The following is a 17,339-nucleotide window of genomic DNA, read 5'->3' on the forward strand; positions in this document are numbered from 1 at the left end:
ATTCGATCACCCAAAAGGAAAAAAAAAAAATGAAAGAAAGAAAAAGAGAAAAAGGGTCAATTAGATCTTTGTTATTTTTGGGAGATAGAGGCAGAGTATCATATATTAACACGGAGTGCCCTCGAGAAGTAGAAAATTTCTGAAGTTGATGAAGATACTCTAACCATTTCCCAAGGGCCATATATATGGACCAAATTTTGATGTTAAAAAAAATAAACAAATAAAATAAAGCTCTTAGGAAATGGACCAACTGTATGTGTAAGCTGTAACATTCCGTCTCAAAGCACATAAGAATTTTTGCACGTTGACCGAGCTTGACTGAGTTGACCGCTGATAGGTGAGTCAATGTTGACTTTTTTCTCCGGATGGAATTTCATTTTGACCAAGATACCATTGTGAACTACACATCGACCCGAGTACGTAGACTAGTAGCATGTTAAAAACAGAGCTATGGTTTGAAAGTTACAAACAAAATGAGATGCGGTCCGAACTGTCCAAGGATATTAAGTTTGACTTTTTAATTTTGTAAGATTTTGGTTTGACTCTTATATGGTTGTAAAGTACTAGTTGATACAAGTCCATAAACTAGCGGCATGCCTAATTTGAACATTTGATTGAAAAGTTATGGCCTTATAAAATTTTCCGAATACTGTATTATTTTAATATATTTTTAAATATGTGAACAGTATAAACTGTGTGTGCCACGTGTTGTATCACCCACGGGTGGCTTTAATAGCCTGAAATGCATGTGAGCCCATGGGGGGAAGAGAGAGAAAGAGGAGAGAGAGAGAGAGAGAGAGAGAAGAGGAACCCCACCGCCGGCCACCACCGTTTCAACCCTTTCCGACCCTCCTCCATTACACGTGCCAGCCACCCCTCACGCCCCTTCAAACCCGGCCAACCAGCCAAATTTCATTTCCAAACGGCTACCCACGCACCGAGATCTGGGACGTTTTTGTCGACTACGCCGATCATATTTTCCCGTGATTTCTCCCAAACCAGTCACCCATTCTTCTCACCGCCGATCCCATTAGAAAACACATCCTCCGATCTATCTCCCGGGCAAAAATACGGCCACTGGCCACTGGACATCCCATCGGAAGCGAGGTTTTCGGTGGGCATAGCGGCTCACCGGAGATGCCATTCCGGTGATCCCACCTACCCTTCCCCACTATTTCGACCTCCTTGAACCCAAATCAGAGATATGTTTCCTCCAATTCGCGAAGGTCTGAGAGAATCGAGGATATTAAATTTGTAAGCGTTCCAGCGAAATTTCAGCCACCACTGGTCCGATTTCCAAAAGGTAAGACTAAATTTATGATTCTCGCATTGTAAGCTTCAATTTGGTATATTATTTGTGAATTTTGGATATGGTTTTGTGTTAACTTCCCTGTATACCGTGTATTAATTATTCGAAAAAAAATATTAATTTATTTATTGTTATGTAATGTTGATATTTTAGGAGCATGTGTGAATTGTGGAATTGATCTTATGGAAGATCTTGATTGATACATATGCTCGAGGTGAGTGATTCACCTTCAACTTATTTTCGGGCATTAAATTATGTGTATTTTGTTTTAATTGATTAATTTAAAAATATGTTGTATGTGCTACATATTTGATAAATTTTATTTGGAAATTTTTATGCCAAAAATTTGGGGTAGAATAAAATATATGTGCATATGAATTATATTTTGATTTTGAGTAAATTCATATTTAATTTTTTATTAAATTATTGTTGTTAATGTTTTGGGATTATGATGCATGAAAAATGTATTTATATGATTTTAAAAATATATGAATTTCATGAGGTTAAAATATTATTTTGTTATGAATTGATTTTATGAAATTGAAGGAAATTACTTATTTTAATTTATTATGCATAGAAATAATGATGGAATTTATTTTAAGGTATTGATGAATTGTGGATTTAATCATGCATGAATTTTATGTGATAGATTTAATTTAAATTGATTTTCCGGATTTGAAGGGAAATAATTATTTAAATTTATTATGCTTTAAACATATTTTATTTAAATATTTGATTATTGATGGAGTTTCAATCATTGGTTTTAAGTGATGAATTTTACAGATGATTAAAAGAGAAATGTGAAAATATTATGAGTTTAAACGTGATGTGAACCAACGGATTTGAAAAGTGGAATTTATGAGATTTCAAGGTTTGAAAATATAATGATTTATGATTTTATACGCACTCATACAGTATTGATATTCTGTACTGTATTTACATGGATATGATTAGGGCGCATAATTAGGCGAATGGCAGGATATAATGCAGTGAGCATCAGTTGCCCCTCCATGGCCAGGATGACTGTTGATAACATCGGCCTAGTGAGACAACATGGTGATCGGATGTAGGTTCTTTCTTTAACCTTCCCGTTAGGCAGTGCTTTGGGACGTTGGGCACAATGGGGCATTACTAGTATATAGTATGGTGCGTCAAAGTATTCTCGATATGATTTTCGAAACAAAATCTTTTAAAATCGTATTTAAAATGTATTTAATTTAATGATGTTTTTCAACAAGTATTTTAATTGATATTTTAAAAATGCCTTTTACCATGATTTTACCAATTAAATTGATAATAATTTTAAATGGTTTTTAAAGTGTTTCCAATGTAAACTTTGAGTTTAAATTATCATTTGTATTTTATGTGTATTTTAATTATTGCATTTTATTTATTTAATATTCTCTTGATTATTTCTGCTGTGAATTTCATTGTAATTTGTTTTATTCTATTTATGACAATGTGTTACAATTTAATAATTGTTATTAAAAAAACTTTTTATTTCTCATTATAAATTTTGGATCATTAATTTATTGTATTTTATTATCAATTTATTCGTTTAAGTATTCCTTAATTTTTGGGGTACAAATATTGGGTTTTGTGAAGACGTTTTGAAAAGAGGAACCTTTCTAACAGAGTGAATTGTGAGGGTTTTGAAAGAAAATATTATTTTAACTATATATTATTTAATTACTTATTTAATATTGATTTATTAAGTTTATTTTATTGATATATTATTGTTATTATAATTGTGTAGTAGCTAGGGTCTCTTACGGAGATGATTAGCATCTCATGTTTTTAAATCAGTTCCCTAGACCTGGGTTAGTAGACGTTGATCGTTCGGGGCGAGTTTGACGCCTTCATTCGTTGCTGCACTCTAAGAAGCTTTTCTTTCTTTTCCTTTCATCTTGTAAATTTCCTATCTTGTGTTGTAAGAAATTCTATTTTTTAATTGTAGATCATGTGATGCTCTGTATATTGTACTGCATTTATTTAATTAATATTTCATTTATTCCCTGTTGTTATTTGAAGTACTAGAAATTGTAGAATCAAATTGTAGTAAATGGAAGGAAGAATGAAATATTGTTAGAAATGTTTTTTTTTTTTTTTATGCAAGTAATTTTGTGGTAAATCTTACCCTTAGGGGAGATGTTGTTAGATTGTTTTTAGAAGATTCAATGGTATTTCCTTGGGATCAAGGCTTGTCTAGGGTTCCGATAAAGGATTTTGGACGGATCCTGACATGAGCTAGCAAACACGAGAGAATCACAGATATCCATCTAAATTAACTCTAACTAAAGCTTTGTTGGAGTCCAGACTACTAAGGCAACAAAGCAAACCAGTACTGAATCAGGTTATGTATAAACATGAAACGCAGATAAGATTTTAGTTAAAAAAAATTTCAGTACTGCTTATTTTGTACCATTAGTAACAAATACAGCTCAATTTTTTAAGCTTGAGAACTGCACCATTACCATTGCCATGGAGGAAATACTTAAAACTTTTTATTTTACACATAAGAATAACTTACCAAATATTAGGATCCATTTCCCTTAAAACCCAAAAACATTCCATGCTTTCACAATCATTTACAAAACCAGTTAAAGTGAAGTAAGTCAACATATATAGTGCGTATAGTGTCGTCGACCATATTTATTTTACAAAGAAATAATCTAAGGCCTCCAAGCGTATATAACTATTTTTTAAACCCTGCTTGCCCAAATGTACATAATAGAAAAAACTCGTGTTCTAGCTAGGCGTTGTTAAAGTGGACCTTAAACTAAGATTAACAAAATCTCTATACATTAAAATAGTCAGTAAGATCTCTGTTTCTTATGGGGAGATTGATCGAGGCAGATTATGTGCCCTCAAGAAGTAGAAAGGAAGTTGGTGATAGACTAACTCAGTTCTCCTTAAGGCAGAGAAGAAAAAGCAGCATAAAACTCAACTTTCGTCTTACCTCACCAGTCTCATAAGATTTCAACTATTGTTAAGTTTAACGTCCATTAGGAGTCAAACAGAATATTAGTTAGACAACTAGTTTTTGATGGATATTAAAAGTTATTATTACCTTAAAAAAAATTTAAAAAAATTAAGCTCTTCAGAAATGGACCAAGCTGTGTAAGCTAGCTAGCACAAGAGATAATTTGCTGTAGCTCTTCTAAATATATGGTCGGATACTCCAAAACAGATCAAGTAATGGACTAGAGAAACTGAATTAGAAACTATGATCGAAGTCAAACAATTCAAATCATATTGACTTACTGATCAAGATTCAAACTAGATCATAGATATGATTTTGCAGGGTGCTGATGATCTTCATTTTTTGTCTCAAGACCTTTCTCTTGGGATGATTTCTATTTAATTGGTAAAAAAGGAAACCTAATGAAATGTTGAATATGCTGAGGCTGGAGATTGTTTGCTTAAATGTCCTCATCCTTATAGCATGTTTCCCAGGCAAATTTTGAAGAATCTGAGGCCTTTTTGAAGATCTTGTAATAATGGACTTGGCGTTTATTAAGGGGCCTGTTATCTAACGCATTCTTTCCTTGGGAAACTGAGAACTTCTAGGATATAAAAGAAACAAGAAGGAAAACAAGGAATAACAAAATCCCACAATCTGAAAGATTAAGGGATGTTTAAAAGCCTATAGGATAGGACCGCTCACTCCATATTCAGTGTCATGCTTTAGATTTGAATCTCTGTCAAGCATTAGTTAAAACCTGTAAAAACTATATATAGAAAAACACTTGGTGGATTCATACATAATAATAATAATTAAAGACAGCGACATAGCTTCCAGATGAGAGACCCATATCAACCAACTACAACAAACGCTTTGTTGGAGCCCATTACTAATAAAATGCAACATAGCAATCTATTACTAAATCAGGTAATATACAGACATGAATCACAGATAAGATTATAGTTTTTCCTACTTCTGCTTATTTGGTACTATTAGTAACAAAAGTTGTAGAACAAATACAGCTTAACTTCCCCAGAAATGACCATAAGCACCGCACCTTGGCATTGCTATGGAAAAAAATACTTTAACTTTTTATTTGGCACATAAGAAAAACTTGAAAATGAAGCCACAAAACTTGCTTACCAAATATTAGAATCCATTTGCTTCAAAAACCAAAAACATTCCATGCTTTCACAACCATTAAAAAAACCAGTCAAAGTGAAATAAGTCAAGATATAAAGTGTCCCCCACCATATTTTACAAAGAAAAGGTCTTTTGTGCGACTGACAGATGACTCTTCGGAAGAGGAACAGAGAACCTTTCCAAGATACAAGACCATTCATCTGAAGCTAAAGATTGTCTGCATAGGTCACACAGTACCTTCCTAGCCAGAAAAGAAAAATTGACATGCCAGATTGTGGTTAAACAAAATGAACAATATAATATATGCATGAAAAATCCATTAAAATACTTATTGTAACAATTACATTCTTTTTTTTATTTTTTCCCCCCCTCTGCGTGTAACGTGTGCACGTTGTAAACAGAGTTTTTTAACTTCTACAAATTAAGTTGCAAAGAAAATAAATCATTTTAAACTGGTTTACCTAAAGCAATCACAGAATATGCTTCGTTGTCTTTGAATTAGCATTTGGGATTTTCTTCCTCGTTCATCAGAGCTAACAACTTTAGATTAACTGGTTTCATGATCATATTCATCGCTAAAGCATCTCTCTTAGCTGCATCTTGGAATTGTTGTATTCTTTGGTTTGTGAGCATCCAATTGTTCTGCAACTTGCAAACAGTGACATACTTAAACCTTCCGTCTCTTAGATAATGGTAGGATAACCTTCAGTCTCTTAGATTTAATGGTCGGATGCCATTCAACATCTTCTTCACCATGAAAGCCACAATATTCATCAAAGTAGCTCTCATTTTTTCTTTTAGCTTCACTTCCACTTGATTCACAATATTCATCATAGTGTCTTATATTTCCACTTTTAGTTTCTGCATCAAACCTCGCTGTATCTGCCATATATACAAAGCGAATACCAAACTTCTTAATCTGGCCATACTCACTTCCCAAGTTTTTGACATATCTCAATTCTATGCAATCATAGTAGCAAGGCAAGACATGGAAAGAAGCCTCAGTTCTACAAGTAGATGGCCAATTTAGTCCAACCATTTTTTCTGATCTTTGCAAAGCGAGCTTTGCAACGTACCACATGAGCAGGTGATCTGAACTAACCTTCCTTTCCAGAAGAGCCCTAGAATCATGATATTCATGCAGATGATCATCATCCATGGTTTTGAAATTGAGTTTGCAATTGATACAAAGAGATATATTGGGGTCAGTTTTATTTTGATCAAGAACAATGCAGAAAGCCAAACCCAAGAAGTTGGCATTATTCCAATTTGGGCAAAGCATAATTTTGATTGAAGTCCCACAAGTTTGATAGTTAAACCACTTTGGAATTTCATCTCCTGGATATCGAAAATCATGAGAATTTGGGCCCTGCATCATGAATATGAGAAATTAATCAACTTGCTGAAAAATTATAAACATCTCATATCCTGTTAAACAGAAAAGGAAGGTAAATGGACATACAGTCATCCCAAACTTCATACGGAACAGAATTTTAAGTACGGCACGATCGACGAGTATGCTGTTGCGTGTATTCTGATCCAATTTTTCACAACCATAAAAGTCAATATGTCCACAGAAAAAATTAAAGTTAATGATTTTCATATTGTGTAATAGTGGAGCCCTCCAAGTCGATATTTTCTCCAATGTCTTGCAGTAATTTACAGACAGACTAAAGCATAATGATGGAAGCTCTGATAAAGATTTCAAGCTTTCACAACAGTATAGCCCCAAGTGGAGCAGAGTAGATGGAAGGGGAGGCAATATTTCAAGTTTCGAACAGAAGGCGAGGCTTAACATCTCAAGAGATTTCAAATTACAAATGCTGGTTGGAAGACTTTTAAGTCTGGTGCAATAACTCATATCTAATTGAACAAGACCTGGGAGATACCCAATTGATGGGTCCACTTCTTCTATTGCTGTCCCACTCAAAATTAAACATGTTAAATTCACTTGGAACTTTTGAGGAATGTGGGCCTGAGATGTGAGACTCGGCTGACAAATGTTTTTCAAAAGATTTTTAATGCCTCCATGCAGAATAAAATCCAAGTACCCTGTGCTCCTTGATGTACCTTTCATATTTTTAAGTTTGGTGCAACCATTCAAATTTAGATAAGCAAGCTTGTCAAGATTTTGAATTGGTGAAAGAAGCTCAACCAAGCTTGTACAGCCTTCAAGATTTAATCTTTCCAGATTCGGACTCCGTGACAAATCTGGTAGTCGAGTGAGAAACTTGGAATAACTCAGATCAATCCTTCTTAACATTGGGAGAGACTGTATAAAGGAGGGAGAAAAGGAATTACATTTACTCTGTATGCATGTACTTATCATCTAATACAATATAATTAAATTAAGCATACCTGAACTTTATAATTCCAAAGGTTTTCAAGATGGCTGCCACGAAGTGCAAGTTCAACAAGATTCTCTGGATTAAATTTTGATGGCAATGATTTCAAAGGATATAAATCCCACCATAAATATCTTAGCTTATCAGAAAGATAAGAATCAAGACCATTAGGAATGGACAGCTTAAACCCATAGCCACCAATATTGTCACAATAAACTTTGAGAATTCGTAGGTTGCACATATTTGAGAAGGCTGAACGGCACACTCTTACATTTTGTGTGATTTCTGACATGTTGAATGATATAACTTCAATTGCAGCAGTGCCCTGCATTTTAAAACGAACATTAATATTATAGACAAGGATACAAATGGAAATTTGTTAAGAACTTGGTACAGACACCTAATATGTCTGGTGGAAATGGTTGCGTTTCATGTTTTTTCGATAAGAAGAATTAATAATGCATTTCTACTTACCGTTTTATTTTCCAGTACGTAGCAAGCATCCTTGGCATCACACAACCTACAACGATTACCAGGTTGTTCATCTTCATCACGAGCAATTTGCCGACCCATTTGACGTATCAAATCATTCATCAATAGTTCATTGTCCTTAAGAACTTCACTATTTTCAATTAAAGACTTATCAAGTAGACCAGTAATATCTATTTTCACATAAGGATTATCAACTAATATGCTTTCTGCATAATCTCTAGCAAAAGATGAATCAAAGATGCAAGCAATGTCTAGAAATGTATCCTTCATCCCTTTATCATCTAGTTGCTCATAACTGATTCTCAACACATCTTGAATATCTGGGTTTGAAAATCTTTTCAGCTTCTTCAGTGCACTTTCCCATTCTTCTTTATTTCTGGAGTGAAGGGAAAAGCCCAATACCTTAAGAGCTAATGGATTTCCATACTCATAACTTATCACTTCTGATATCATTTTTTGATCATCAATTGCCGGAGGATCAGACTTAAAAGCATGCAAACAGAAGAGGTGGAAAGATTCAAAGGAATTTAACCTCTGAACCTTGTAAATATCATCGGATACTCCCTTAAGCACTTGCCTATTTCTAGATGTAACAATGATTCTGCTTCCAGGAGCAAGTTGGTGATTTTCTCGAACTAAAGCATCTAATAGGATAGAACTATCCACATCATCTAGAACAATGAGCACCTTTTTACGTCGAAGCCTGTCAAGAATAAAAGATGACGCTCCAACTAGGGTATCCATCGTTAAAATATCTTCATCATCTAGTAAATTAGATAGAAGTTTCCTTCTCAAATGATCTAATCCATTTCTTGCATGTTGTCCTCTGACATTCGGAAGAAAGCAGCAACCTTCGAACTCATCAGATAGTTTTTCAAATACAATGGTAGCAAGGGTGGTTTTACCGATTCCCCCCATACCCCAAATACCTATAATGCGAACATCTTTTGGGCCAATGGATAATCGTGATTCAACTTCCTTAATATTTTTTTCAATTCCAAAAAGCAACTCCTTTGAATGCTCAAATGATGATCGATATTTAGGCAATTCTTTTAAAATATCTTCAACAACTTTTTGAACTAACTTACACTCAGGCCTACAAAAATAAATAAATAAATAATGTTCGACAAATAGGATATAAAAAGTTAGGTATAAAAAGACAAAACTAAAATAAAAGGACACTGGAGCAATTTTAACACTATTGTATGTTTGTTTTGGTTGTTACCGGCCCGTTTAAAAATGAAAGTAGATTTATTAATTTAGTCACTTATTAATTTTCATTGTTGTTATTATATACTATTTCATAGTCTCAATATTTTATTAAAATGGAATTTATCAATTTATCGATCCTTTGTCAATCATTTAAAAATTGTACTAAAAAATAATTTGTTTTTCCCTTTTTTTTTCTGCAGGTAAAATCATGAAAAACTTAGACATAAGCAAAATATGAGCTCTTCAAACAGGATCCAAAGTGCTAGCTGCCGATATATTAAGAAAATTTTGAAATCTATTAATAACCGTTAGTAATAAATTACCTGTAATTCTTTGAATCCCACCCACGTAGATTAGAAACTTCTGTTAAAGCAGCCCTCCATTGGTGCACCTTTTCTATTCTGTCTCTGAAACGTTCTTCGAGTTCATTAAATGCAATTCCATAACTCCCATTCTGCTTTCGTACAACCGATGGATCTATGCCATAAAAGACTGGCATAACAGTCTGTCCATTGTTTCTCTTGCATTCAAGTATTTTCACCAGTTCCTCCAAACACCATGTGGAGGAAGCATAGTTTTCTGAAAGAACGACTACTAAAATCTTGGATTTCTTGATAGCTTTGTCAAGTGTGGGAGAAATTTCATGGCCTCTCTCAAGTTTATGATCATCCATGAAAGTTGAGATACTCTTTGCAGATAAAGCACCATAAAGATAGCTAGCAAATCCATCGCGGGTGTCCTCGCCTCTGAAACTCAGAAACACATCGAATTGTTTGTGAGGGGGGTTTGCCGAAGAAAAAGAAGTAGAAACCATTTTACAATATAACCTGCAAATCCACCAGTAAAAGAGCAATTAATCGGTGAAAATGAAATTAAAGCTTTGTCCTATTTAGCTAGCTTTTGAATATATAACATACATTCAGAGATGCCAGACCCAGAAACTCTCTCAGTGAAGAAGGGTAACGCAGGGTGATCAAAATACGATTGCACTTTTATATATATATATATATATATAATATATTAAACACTCTTCCCCTTGGTTAACTTAAAAATAAAAATAAAAGGGTTGGAAATTACGCTCTCTGTACCACCTACTTTACGCGCAGTGTTGTCTCTGTCAAGCGGTTATGATTATAATAAACTGAAAAGATCAGCCCACCGTAGCGAATCTTTCATCACGTGTCTCCAAATAATTTTCTGGAAACTGGACACCTCGAAAAAACAAATCCATTAATGTATTTTTAACAATATTTTCTAATTAACAAAATTAAGTATATATTTTGTTTCCTTAATGAACCTATTGTTCCATATTTTATGAAAGAAAAAAGAAAAAAAAGAAAAAAAAGCCTGGTGACTCATTTAATCCCCTTATTATTATTTTTTTTTTAACTCACTTTTACTTTCCTCTCACCTAATCATTTCATAAGATTTTTCAAACTTTGGTTAATTAAGTCATTTTGAAGTTGGCTTGTATTTAATATTTATTTACCATGGGGTTATCAATTTGGGGTGTTCGGAGGACTGACATGGTAAACCGAGAAATTTCTCGGTTGTTTCCTGCAAATTTACACGTACAAATTTTTGGGTTGTTTCCTGCAAATTTAAACGTACTTTCTTTGGTTTGGCTTTTATGGTAAAAATGCTATACTTGTGAGTTACAACTGCGTCAACGAGTCAGCATAAAGTTTAGGATTTTATATTACTAAGAGCTAATACTTTCAAATACACATATTATATTATTTGCCCAGAAAGAAAAAAAAAAAAAAGTACATATGTTATATTATATTGGTTAGAGAAATTCATGCTGAAACCACAAAAACAGGGCATTCTAATGCCATGATAAGGAAGGAAAAGGCCCCAAAAAAAAAAAAAAAAAAAAAAAAGAGAGACGAGGCGAAGAGAAAAGTTTTCCTGGGAAGTATGTGTTTTGGTGTCTGCAGTGGCTCAGACACAGATTCATCATAGCCTGAAACTAAAAAAGACTCGCCAAATTGTGGATAAACAAAATCCACCAATATATACATGAAAATTCTAACAAAATACTTTTCTTAACAAATAAGTTCAAGTAAAAGAAAATAAAATTTTTCCTTAAGAAATTACCTTATAATTTGTAAATTTAGTTTATAAATTAATATAATTTAAATACTCTGTAGCATATTGTAAACAAAATATATTAACTTCTACAAATTAATTTGCAAAGAAAAGAAACGAGTTTAAAATGATTTACCTAAGCAATCACGAAATATGCTTGACTGGGTTTGAATTAGTGTTATCTGTTTGATAGAAGGGAAAGTATGAATTGTCTGATATTTAAAACGATATTTAAAACCTTGAAAACAGAGAAAGGTATTTTGCACCGCAATGTAGGAATGGACGTCTCAATCTTCAGTGTTTATTCCTATATATCTTCATAGGGATCCTACAGCAAAGTGATAAGAATAATAAAATGAATAAAAAGAAGCTTCCTGCACGTTGTCCAGGGAGATATGGATAAGAATTATCGGCAGTTCTAGATAATTTCTGAAGTTGCTAGAGTATTGGGCTGAGAATTTTGGTGCTCTTGTATTGGGCTTTGCCTTGCATTATTGGTGTTCTTATTTGGGCTTTTGTTATCTAGGCTCCTTTACAATTCTCTCACCGACGACGAAATCAGCCGCCTCCGGACAGAAACCATATTCGTTTTAAAATATTTGGTAGTTAACAAAGAATATAATACTTATAAATAATTAAATAAATTTATATATTAAAATTAAATTATAAAATTATATTTAAAAAATAAATAAAATTAATTCATCAGAAAATTTTTAAATGATTTATTTTTTGAACGAATAAATTTTACTTTTTTAGGTTTTCATATTTTCCGTTAAGTTTCATAAAATTTTTTTTTAAAAAAAATTTTTCAAATAAGATAAAACTTTTTATCCCCAAATAATTTCAGATTTCTACTAACGTTATTAGTATCCATACACTCTATAAATTAGGATTTTCTTCTTTCTCATGGGCCACAGAGCCTACCTCTTAATATTTGTTGGTTTTTTGAGAGCAAAAACACTTAGAAAGGAGATGCAAACACCCAAAAAAAAAAAAAACAGAGGAAAAACCAGCTGTCTGTTTCATTCATCTGATAGCAAAATATATATATGTGTGAACACTTTTTAATAGTAATTTTTCACCTAATCCCACCCAAACTGAAGCAACCATGTTGCCACATGCTAAGCCATATTGTGAGAAAAATAATCCTCAAATCTGGTCAGCTTTATATGTGTTTATAAGCTGTTCAACAGAGAAGAAAGAAGAGGAATTTTGCAGGTCCAGAACGGCATCATTTTACTGCAACAACAATGAGGGACAGAAAGGTCTTCTTACATGTTTATAATTGCCTCTTGATGCTTGCCACGTGGAAGTTGTTAAAGGAAGTTAGTTGAACGCACCGTTTTTGGGCTATATATGTATATTAGTCTTCTTCTTTAACAGAGTGAAAAAGCTTGAAAACAACCCCAGAGAAAGCTTTGTGCGAAGTGAGTCCCTTGAGTTTCTGAAAGCCATTCTTTCTTGTTTCTTTGTATTCTCAACGTGGGTTTGAGAGAGATCTCAATGGAGATGTGGGTGTATTGGAATCTTGGATCTTGCTTCGGGTATTCTTGTATGATTCGACCATTGATGGTCTGTGATTAAGCTTGTAAACACTGCATTTATGTAGTGCAGAAAACTCACTACCTGAGCAACGAGGACGTAGGTCGATTTTGACCGAACCCCGTAAATTTATATGTTTTTTGTTCAGTTTCTTTATTATAGAAATAGTTTCAGATTTCTACAACACATATATTGGCTACCTAATACATAGATACTATCAAAGACACATAGTTACAAACCAGCAAGATAGTTACACAAACTAAACGATCATAAAATTAAACTACATGACAGCAGCAAAAGTGTCATCTCTCAACAATATTAACTGTTTTGATAACCTTCACATGAACTGAGTACATCTGGTATATGAAAGAAAAAAGAAGGAACACATTAATGAATAAACTAAGAATCCCACAATCCGAAGGACCAATGGAAATTTAAAAACCTATAGGACCATTTCCCAGGCCCATATATATAGACCCAATATCTCACTACTTATCTAAAAGGTGCCATTTTTCAGATTTCAGTCTCACCGTCAAGCATTTTAGATTATGTCTATACAAACTTATATAGAAAATACTTGGGAGTGTTCGTACATATTCCTGACCACCGACAGAAACACTACTTAAAGTTAAAGTGGCATTGATTTTTGTATACCTGCTCTTCATTTAGACAACTGCAGTCAAGTTTCATACAAATAATTCGCTTCTTTTGCGAGTTGAGGTTGGATCAAGCATTCAGTATAAGATCATAGTAAAGGATTTTGCAGAGGATTGATGATCTGCTTTTTGTTCACATAACCTGTCCTTTAAAGGATGAATTATGCTTAACTAGTACAAAAGGAAAGAAAGTGAAATAATGGATATCGTGAGACTGGTGACTGTTACTATGTGCTCATCCTTATAACATGCTTGAAATTCATATTTTGAAAAATCCTAGGCTTTTGCTGTCGATCTTACTGAAATGAAACTTGGTTTTTAAGTATGGATCATTTCCCAAAGGCCATATATATCGATGCAGCGTGGAAGCGTAAAAAGACATTATATCTCACAAATACATTCAAGGATAATCTAAATCTATTGTTTTGCTAACGAATGCCACAATTAGATGTTCAAATTTCAAAATCTTGTTGATAAAAATTGAGAAAACTCAAATATTATTGTTCATAGACAACTGTCTTTTACAATCCAAAGTCATTTATGTATAGGCAACATAAAACATAAAAGAAATAAATTAAAATACTAAAATAATTCAAAAATAATAAAATATGGAAAAGATCTTCTAATTTTCTAATAATCTAACTTCCTTGTTAGACTAACCACTAATACATAAAAATAAATAAGATAATATCTCCTAGTTAATTTCCTAACTAAAACTAATATTTAAATTTAAAGGTTAACAAATAATATTTTCTATAATAAAATACATTAAATCAAATGTATAATATTTTCCCACTACATCATACATGGACCAAATTTCTCAATGTCAAGCACTAGATAAAATCTGTACAAACTTTATATAGAATTGCACTAGAAAAGTTATCCTTTTTTAGTTGACACATAAACAAAACATTGAAAAATCAAGACTTTAACGATATCCATACCCCTTCTCTCACTAGCCAGATTAGCTTTAAGAAGATCAGAGATAATATGTTTAAGCCAAGTATATGTAAGTATTTGGCGTTCCATGTGAATCTCAATATATAATAGTCAAATCAAGTTCTATTGTACACTTTTGCAATACTCTACTTTTGAAAGAAAAGTGTTGTCCAACCATGAGGTGCGGATGTTTTAGGTGCGGTTAAAATGAACCTTGAGCTAAGATTAACAAGATTTGTAAATACCGAAATGGTCAATAAGATCTCAGTTGTTTTGGAGAGATTGAGAGAGGCAGAATATCATGGATTGCCCTGAAGTAGTAGAAATGAAGTTGGTAATACTATTGTATAAACTCACTTAAATTTCTCCTAGACACAGAAGAACAAGTGGCTCAGACTTAACTTTCCTCTCAGCCCATCAATTTTACAACTCATGTGATTTCAGCTTTTGTTAGGTTTAGGATTCAAACAAAAGATTTGCAAGACAACTAGTTTTTGCTCAAAAAAATTACAAATTCTTAAGAAAAAGTAATAAACTGTATAAGCTAGATAACACAAGTTTGCAGAATTTTGATGATCTATATTTTGCTACATGACCTTTTTCTTGGAGTCATCTTTTTGCAATGCAGTAATGAACTTGGTATTATTATTATTATTTGTTGTGAAAAGTATTTTGTTTTTCATGTATATATTGGTGTTTTTTGTCTCTTGTTCTTTCTGCTTTTGCTTTTGAGCTCAGATTCAGGATGTTATTTTAGTTGTGAAGTATGCTAAGCTTGAAAGTGATTCTTCATATGTTGTGCAGTTACTTCGGAGTTTTTCTTTGCAAGGTCGTCGGAGTTTATATAGCCAATGGTCTGTTTGTCTTGATTTTCTTAAAGCAATTGCTTTCAAATTGACTCATATCTATCGTGAGGGAAATATGGTGGCTGATGGTTTGTCAAAAAATGGCTACTTCTTCATCGATGGAACATTGGTCTTTTCAGCTTCCTCTGATTTGTTTCCATCATCATGTTAATGACATCTGGGGTGATAGGAGATTATGTTTCTCATAATTTTGTTACTGGTATTTTTTGGTGTCTTGTATTACTGTTACTGTTTTTCCCATCAAGGTTTTCTCACTGGGCTTTTACTTCATGGGTTTTAATGAGGCCAGTGGGTATTCTCTTTTCTATTTTTTATTTTTCATGCCCTCTTTAGGGAGTCCATCTTTAGCTTGTTTGAGCAGTTTGTATGGCTTTTGGCTGGACAGACGTGTTCTTATTTTCATTTTATTTTTTTTTAACAATATTATAGCTTTGAGAGTTTTTATCCTTTAGGGGATGTCCAGACTGTAGGGATGCCCTGTGATTTAGATTTTAGCTATCTGTTTCTGATTATGGCCTGCTTTATTTTAGACTTTCTTTCCATAGAAAACTGACTCCAGCATATATGGAAGGAGAAAAAAAAGAAAAAAAAAAAAGAAAGAAAGAAAAACATATATAATAAATTAGCTTTAAAAGATCGATGGAAGTTTAAAAAGCCTAATTTATGCTTCCTCTATGGAAGAAAAAAAAAGAACATATGGAATAAATTAGACTCCCACACTCTAAAAGATCAATGGAAGTTTAAAAAGCCTAATTTATGCTTCCTCCATATTGGAACAGTGAGGACTTCTTGGGTTTGGCTTTCTGCATTGTTCATGATCAGAAAAAAAAGTTGAGCCCAATATGCGACTTTGTATCTGCTGTAAGCTCAATATCAAAACTATCAATGGTGATTGTCTGTATGAATATGATTTTTATAATGTTCTTGCGGACAAAATTGTTTGTTCAGATCAGCCTGCGCCATAGCTTATCATCTCAAATTTTCTTAAATTACAGACACTGTTGGGGAAAAACTAAAAGTCCCTGCCTTGGAACATTACATTTTTAGGGCAATTTCCCATTAAACAGTTCGAACCGGAAAGGGTTTTGCATGTGACACGAGGCAGATGGAAACAAGAGCTAAAATCTTTGGAGATATTGAAACATGAAGATGATAAAGATCATCACCATGGATCCAAGAGTGTACATAAGAAAAGCCCCATGAAAATTAGTATACAAAAATAAGCAAAACAAAAACAGAGATAGAAACAGACGGAGAAGCTAACCATTTAAATAAAAGAGAAATTATTATTATTATTATTAATTTTTTTTTTTTGGTTTAAATCATGCTTGTTTTTTGCCTGTTAGTCACCACATGCATATTTCCCATAAATACCACCATGTACACAAAGAGTTTTTTTTTTTTCTTCTTATTTTAATCTTATCTTCTAGCTGCAAGAACAATTTAAGAACCTTCCAGAAACAGAAATTGCTTTGCAAATATTTTCTAGTTGCTTCTGTGCATCAATATATTAATTTCCATGCGCAAAACGAAAACTTTGCATTGATTTTTTTTCCACAGTTTTAAAATATTTAATATACTTTCATTTAGATAAAAAAGTAAAACTATAATATACAAGTACAAATTCAGATGGCAATCAATTTCCCTCATAAGATTTTCAGACTTGGACATCTCAAAGAGATATTATTACATGAGGTAGGAGAAGAAGCTTGTGATTAACATTTTATCTTCTTCAACATATGAAATAGCTTGGTGACCAAGCTGAGTTTCCAGCAGCTT

At 33.0% G+C, this 17,339-nt stretch overlaps 1 protein-coding gene across 3 annotated transcripts; it reads right to left on the bottom strand.

Annotated features, from left to right (window-relative positions):
• Nucleotides 1–5,169: 5,169 nt before the first annotated feature.
• Nucleotides 5,170–11,874, bottom strand: LOC132804275 (disease resistance protein RML1A-like). 3 transcript variants are annotated; one of them, XM_060818438.1, is made up of 8 exons: nucleotides 11,694–11,874; nucleotides 10,544–10,670; nucleotides 9,790–10,293; nucleotides 8,237–9,350; nucleotides 7,776–8,087; nucleotides 6,880–7,689; nucleotides 5,879–6,786; nucleotides 5,170–5,658 (listed from the first exon to the last, which is right to left on the bottom strand). In XM_060818438.1, exons 3-7 carry the CDS (start codon nucleotides 10,278–10,280, stop codon nucleotides 6,085–6,087), a joined length of 3,429 nt encoding a protein of 1,142 aa, XP_060674421.1. In that variant the 5' UTR covers nucleotides 10,281–10,293; nucleotides 10,544–10,670; nucleotides 11,694–11,874; the 3' UTR covers nucleotides 5,170–5,658; nucleotides 5,879–6,084. The 3 variants fall into 3 exon arrangements, with proteins under 3 accessions (XP_060674421.1, XP_060674422.1, XP_060674420.1); XM_060818439.1 differs by lacking the exon at nucleotides 10,544–10,670; XM_060818437.1 differs by lacking the exons at nucleotides 10,544–10,670; nucleotides 11,694–11,874 and having other exon boundaries at nucleotides 5,170–5,654.
• Between the last annotated feature and the right edge of the window lie 5,465 nt (nucleotides 11,875–17,339).

Source organism: Ziziphus jujuba, chromosome 6 (assembly GCF_031755915.1).
Source record: "Ziziphus jujuba cultivar Dongzao chromosome 6, ASM3175591v1".
Taxonomy (NCBI): domain Eukaryota; kingdom Viridiplantae; phylum Streptophyta; class Magnoliopsida; order Rosales; family Rhamnaceae; genus Ziziphus; species Ziziphus jujuba.

Excerpts from the sequence above, each read along its gene's own strand:
- LOC132804275 (XM_060818439.1), bottom strand. The coding sequence starts at position 10,280 with ATGGTTTCTACTTCTTTTTCTTCGGCAAACCCCCCTCACAAACAATTC. Across the intron at positions 8,088-8,236 it reads ACGTACTGGAAAATAAAACG|GGCACTGCTGCAATTGAAGT; the intron begins GTAAGTAGAAAT and ends TTTAAAATGCAG. Across the intron at positions 7,690-7,775 it reads TTTGGAATTATAAAGTTCAG|TCTCTCCCAATGTTAAGAAG; the intron begins GTATGCTTAATT and ends TCCTTTATACAG.